The sequence below is a fragment of the Rhagoletis zephyria genome, unplaced genomic scaffold, assembly GCF_001687245.7.
Source record: "Rhagoletis zephyria isolate East Lansing unplaced genomic scaffold, Rhagoletis_zephyria_1.1 Rzeph_scaffold_01491, whole genome shotgun sequence".
Taxonomy (NCBI): domain Eukaryota; kingdom Metazoa; phylum Arthropoda; class Insecta; order Diptera; family Tephritidae; genus Rhagoletis; species Rhagoletis zephyria.
The window spans coordinates 105,404-111,990 of record NW_016158575.1 but is presented as its reverse complement, the minus strand read 5'-3'; the positions used below and the strand labels follow the sequence as shown (position 1 = coordinate 111,990).

The window sequence follows — 6,587 nt, the reverse complement described above, 5'->3', positions numbered from 1 at the left end:
GAAATAATGACTTTTCAGAACCATTTCGATAGAAATGCATATTGTCATAACTAATTTAAATTAATCGAATTTAATCTTGAAACAGGTGGTAACCCTTGTAAAATATTTGTATATTCTAAACATTAAAACTTAAGGTTTCTTAACAATCTTTCGTTTGACACCAATATTTACATTTTTCATATAGCTTGCGTATAATTAATTTTCAAAAAGGTGGCAACCCTTTTCAAAATGTTTTTAAACTGCAACTTTTTTAAGACCCTTTCATATGACAATATGTAATACAAATTTCCAATAAATAATTCCCTTAAGTCAAGTGGGTGCAGCCCTCCTCCATGAATATCGAATTGATTTTATATTTGTCCAAATCAAATTCAAGTTCTCTATCATAAATCGACTGCTGAGTGGATAGGTCGATCTATATCGGCAGCCAGTTCGAAAACGCCCTATCTCAAACAACTTTTCAAAAACGTCCTATCTCAGCTGCCGATTTAAAAACGCCTTATCTTAGCACATGTTCAATACATTTTGAAGTGAGATATGGCGTTATTCAACCAAATTTTGAGATAGGGTGTTTTTCAATAAAATTCTGAAATAGGGCATTCTTGAAAAGTTTTTTGAGATAGGGCGTTTTCGAACTGGCTGCCGAGATAGGTCGATAAATGACACCAGTGCTAAAGCGCGAAAGCCTAACAAATAAACAAACTCACTTTCGCTTTCGTGTTATTTGTAAGGATAACGGGAAAAGGGCCACACCATAAAAAATACAGTATATTGGAAGAGAGTAGCTTAGAATCGCTACCCAGCCAACAAAAAATTCGAAAACCGATCCGAAAACGAAAAAAAAGTCGATGAAAACCGGATTTTTGTCCGTTTACCGATTCCATTTGCGGATACTTTAATGATCCGTTTTTAACACTAAAGTGTGCGGCAGAAACGTATGTACAAAAAAGTACTGAAAATGGTGGTGAAAAAGATACGTTTCCGGCTGTTTTTTCTGAAATTTGTCTGATAGAATTTTTCGTTCAATACGCTTTTCTTCTGCACTTCACAGATACTTTTTCATGGTTCAATGGAAATAAAATAAAATTAGGAATCGCCTGACAGAATTCGACCCGGCACCTTCTGGAAGCTAACAAATAGCGGCACTCTCCTCTGCACGCTCAGCCACTGCCGACTACGTATGCATGCTTTCAAATGGTTAGCTTCAGCAAATAAAATACAATTATTGCTTTCAAATGACATCATCTTTTTTGAACGTTTTCCGGATACGAAAATTGATAATAACTGTGGATGTTTTTTGTATGCGTTTTCGGATACGGAAAATTGAACTAAACTGCACTGTCGGCAAAATTTACGTTTCTTTGCTGGCTGGTTATATAATGGATGGATAGAGCAAAGCTTTCCCTATCAGGCCTAACTACAAAATATAGTAAGAAAACTGTCTAAAAATAATTTTCATTTCCAACCGAATAATGGAGACTTTGTGCTTTTTCGATTGCCAGTTTTTTTTCTCTGTTCTCAGCAACGCTGTTTTTTTTCATTATGAAAAGCTTATCTGAAGTTAGCCTGTTTTAGGATTAGCGAAAACACTTGAAGAACTGTCATGGAATATCATTCAACTGGCATTAAGTTTAATTTAAATTACGCCGTTAGCTTGTCGACTAGGTATGACTCAGCCGATGAGCGTTTCACACCATACCACGTACACGTGTATGTACATTAGGGTGGACCTTAAATGTAGGAAGCAAATTTTGACATCAGATTTCCTAAGCCTCAACCCCAACGTCCATGCTACTATAGTCAAAGATATCACATATAAATTTTGGTCCCAATTGGGGACGGTTAAGGCGTGTCAAGACTCAAAAAATTAAAATAATTTTTTTTCATCTAATACCCAAAATCGATGCTACTATAGTCGAAGATATCCCATATAAATTTTGGTCCCGATTGGAGTCGATTAAGGCGTGGCGCACAGGGGTCAAAGTTCAGATTACCCTATGGAAACGTCTTAACCGACTCCAATCGGGACCAAAAGCTGTATGTGTTATATTCGACTTTGGTAGTATCGATTTTGGGTATGAAATGAAAAAAATATTTTTAATTTTTTGAGTCTCCGTGGAGCAGCTGGCCTTGGACGCCATTGCAAAACACTTTAACCGACTCCAATAGGGACCAAAATTTCTATGTGATATCTTCAACTACGGTAGTATCGGGTTTTTTTTTGGTATGTGTTGGCAAAAAAATTAATTTTAATTTTTTCAGTCTCTATAGAGGAATCTGAATTTTGGCCCCTGTGCGACACGCCTTAACGGTCTCCAATCGGGATCAAAATTTTTATGTGATATATGTGACCGTCGAATTACCGATTGAAGAGGTGAGACTGAAAAAATCGCTCATTTGATTTTTTGAGGACCACCCTAATGTACATAGATAGCAGTACATTACGATGTGAAAATGCATATTTATTACAAAAAAATAAAAAATAAAAAAGAAGCCAGTGTAAAAACGCTTCCCAACACTGTCATCAGCATACGATAATTCTATTAGAATAATTTGTCATTTCGCACGTCAACTTTGAGTACAGATTCCCAAGTAAAATGCAACTAAGTTACAAAGTGATAAAAACATGAAATTCTCATAGATACTTACCAATAGAGAAAACACAGCTAAATCTAAGCTTGATAGCACTACGGACTTGATGCGCTGCAGTTACCTACTAGGTGGCTGACAGAGGGGGCAGAATGAGAAAATATGCAATTTTTACACTTTTCTTTGTTGAACACTTCGTTTTTCGTTTCGCTTTCGTGCGCGCACAGATAATGTGGCTTTTATGCATGTACTTATTGTAGTTATTGTTGCTGTTGTGAGTTTTTTTGTTGTTGTTGCACACAGTTTGCGGCTATTGTCTTGCCGAGTTTGAATGCAAATTGCAAAGCAGCAAATCGAAGCCGCAATTAAAACGTCAACTAATGACAGCTGAGGTTGAGCTGATGGCGCAGCGACGTCGGATGCAGTTAGTGCAACTCTTGGCTATTGTTGTTGTTGCTATCGTTTCTTTTTCTGTCTGGTTTTTGGCTAGTTGCAATGGAGTGTTGTTGTTTTTATAGACACTAATGGGCCGCTAAGAGGCCAGGCGGCTGTTGGTTCTCAGCGGTTTTGCTTTTTGATATCGAACAGTTAACTCGGGGCGTGGCAACACAACCAGCTCGCTTGACAATGAGTGGAGAGGGGGAAGGTAGAGAAAAGGTTGGATTTTTTTTTTGCAAGCGAGCAGCAATAAAAGAGTTGCTAAGGCTTTTGCTGCAGCTTTTTTTGTTATTCTTTTGCGGCTGCTGGTACTTTTGATCGCTGTTGGCTACATTCGCGGCGCTCCACAGCAAATTAACTGTCAATGCGACAAAGTGCAGTTAGCAAATGCTGCTGCTTGCTGTTTCTTTAGTTTTTGTTGGTCTTGCTTTTCTTGTCTCCATACATACATACATACACATATGTATAACGACAATCACTTCACAGACATTTGCTTGCTTCACTCATCACAACTGTCACTTTTTTTGCATATTTTTTTCTTGGAAAAATTTTTCTCACATTTTTTGCTCCTCTTTTTCACTCCCCTTTTTGCTCCCGTTTTTTCTGACTTTCTTAATACTTCTTTTAAAACTTCTTTGTTCACTTTTTAAACTCGCTTTTTGCTTCCTTTCCGCTTACTTGCTTTGCTCCTTTTTTTCGTTCACTTCTTTTGCACTATATGTCACAGATTGTTTACCACTTTTGCTTTGCTTCACTTTAACTTCGCTTGCTGCTTGCACTTTTTTGTCATTTACTGCTGCGCAAGGAAATAAAATAAAATTTAAAAAATTCAGAACGAAAAAAAATATTTTTTAATCACTGAAAAAATGCAGTTAAATGTTTTGCATTGNCCGCTTACATTAACACGCGTACACTCATACACATACAAACATACGCACAGCGACGCGCTACAAAAAGCGCAACGACCACAACAAATTGGCAATTGTCTGCTGTAATGTTTAATGTTTTTTGTATTTAAATTATTTTTTTATTTTCTGTTTTTTTTTTGTGTCAGGTATTCTTTATTTCATTTTGGGCAGTTGATTTCCGCTCATTATGCGGCCCACTGTACATACCCGTGCGCAGACAGCAATGCATATTTATGTGTCTAAAACGGTTGAATAATTCCGAAAATGACTCGCTGTTGGTGGCATACATATTTTTGCGGTCACTCGAAGAATTTTATTCGCATACATATGCAATAAGGGCTTTGGTAAGTTTTGCATAGCGACATAAAAGCGAAAAGAGAATTTTTATTATATCTGCTTTAATAGCTAAGCCATACCGAGTGGAAAGGCCAATAAGCTTATCAGAATTTTTATTAAAGAACTGGGTAGAATTTTGGAAACCCACATCAGACACTATGTTAATGTAATACTTCCATCCGAAGCCTAGCCCGGTTACTGTAACTGCAGATCGACGAAAACTCTTCACTTAAATCACTTAAACTTAAGTAATACATCCTGGTGGAGCATTCCTCGAAAAAGCAGAGGCAATTACCTCAGCACTCCGGGTAGACAAGGCCCTGGTTGTACTCACCCATCAACTGCGCATCCGCAAAGTTCGGAACTAGGAGGCATTTCGATTTGGAGGACAGTCAAGGTTAGGAGAGTATTCTCATCGCTCTCGTCGCTTAAAAAATTTAACTATGCAAGGTAACAGTGGCAGGGATAATTTTCTATGATTTCCACTTATTCCTCGTCTCTGCGCGCCAACGCGTCCATGCGTGCACATAAAAAAGTGCTATTATTACCCCAACTACTAATCTCAGAGAGGAGCAGTTACCCCAATGGGTGAGAGCTTTAGATCGCTTTACATCAACTTTTGCCCATATATATCTGGAAGTCTGATAGCTGGGTGCCAGCACCCACCTCCTCGAGAGGCTTAGTCTTTCTCTGTTTGAAGAAGGTTAAAGATTTGCCCACGTGCTGAGCAGATTTGATCACGTCTATTTTCGTTTCTTCCCTTGTCAACTCGTCGGTTATGCAGTTGCTAGAAATACCCCTGTATCCAGGCACCCGTACAACAGTCCAGGGACATTTGGCTGTCAAAATAGTGACATATCGTACTGGGCCAGTGGAAGCTATGAGCCATCGAGGGACCTCCTTTGTGGCGTTTAGTTCGGTTTGAAAACCGAACCGGTGGTCCGGTAATGGAAATCTGAGATGTAGTACGAGTTCGCTGGAGTGAAACCCACTGCTGAAACTTTCGTTTAGCTTGAAAACATCTGTTTAAATAGCCTCGACCTTCAGTCGTATGCGATCTTCTTTTGTTAAGCTTTTGGACGAGCATCTCCACCGATTTGTCATGTGCGTCTCGATGTTGTCACTGAAGTCGAGAGGAGGGACTGCAGTTTTACGCTTTCTCCGAACGGCAACTGGTTTTTGTGGGAAGCTCTCTTTCACTACATAAACACGCTCGCAATTTGCCTGCCGACGAGACGACGGACTTTTAAATGAATTGCTCGTGAGGTAGCCGTATATTGGCAGCATATCTCAGAGAAGCCGGCGCATTAATAGAGCGAATTTAAAGCCGTTTAACTATACTAAGATAAGAAATACAAAGCTCTGATGCCAACACGAAAGGTCTGGTATAGTAGACTTCAAAAATTTTTTTTTGCAAATAACTCAAAACTTGCAGGAGTCGGTGGAAGATTTTTCACACCCAAACTTAAGGTTGGTACATTTTTTCGTCTCCCTGATCACTGCTGTGTATGCTAAGCGGAAGTGTTGGCTACCCAAAAGGCATCGCGGAAACTTGCTCAAATCAAGCAGCCTTGAAAGCTTTACACTAACACATAGACAATGCAATTCGGCTACTGAATATTGTAGACCTCTGAATGAGATAGCCTAGTGCTTGTACTTGATTGAGCTCTTAATATCAAAAATAATTGGTGATATCATTGGGTTCGCCACTGGCCCATTCTTTATCTGTATGTGCATATGAATGTTTGGAGATTCTGTTCTCTTTCAATGCAACCTTACCTCCCCGATCAGGGCCATATTTTCTAAAGAATCGGTGAAGCAAACCTGGTAGAGTACGGGCTCGGTAAAAGATCTCGAGTAAGAGAAAGATCTTGTAATACCAATAATACCAATCTTGTAAAAAAAATATTTCAGTGCGTGCTTTTCCACCAATATTCCTGGAAACTTTAGTAGGTGTTCAGAAAATTTTAAAATTTCTCGAAATCTTCAATGCACCTCCGGGGAAATTTTCAAAGCATATGAAAACTTTATTAGGTTTCGACCATTTTTTCAGTGCATTGAATGTTAAGGCATTTTTGGCTGGGAATTCTTTAGTGATAGGGAAGCGATGACTTCCCCTGTGAACCATTAGGTGTTTTTAATAATTTTTTTTTTATTAAAAATTCGAATTTTCTATTATTTGTTTCCAATTCAATTTGACATTCTAAGCCAAGGCGAATTCACACAAGGTGTTGTAACCGGATCAGTTGAATTGCGCCGATTGTCAATGTGATGTGTTTGTTGTAAATTTTTTGTATCAAGCGTATAATTTTTTGG

General features: G+C 38.5%; 1 protein-coding gene and 1 long non-coding RNA gene across 2 annotated transcripts in view; both read right to left on the bottom strand.

Moving 5' to 3' along the window:
- Nucleotides 1–2,876: 2,876 nt before the first annotated feature.
- Nucleotides 2,877–3,689, bottom strand: LOC108364198 (uncharacterized). The gene is made up of 2 exons (XR_001847717.1): nt 3,586–3,689; nt 2,877–3,209 (listed from the first exon to the last, which is right to left on the bottom strand). It is a non-coding gene; the product is annotated as an uncharacterized LOC108364198 (long non-coding RNA).
- A 128-nt stretch (nt 3,690–3,817) lies between these two features.
- The window catches only part of LOC108364200 (probable Ras GTPase-activating protein), a 50,192-nt gene continuing 47,422 nt past the window's right edge, over nt 3,818–6,587 (bottom strand). The window contains exons 10-11 of the mRNA XM_017617790.1: nt 3,926–3,940; nt 3,818–3,823 (exon numbers count right to left, since the gene is read on the bottom strand). Coding sequence (XP_017473279.1) covers nt 3,818–3,823; nt 3,926–3,940 — 21 coding nt within the window. The remainder of the gene's footprint in view (nt 3,824–3,925; nt 3,941–6,587) is intronic.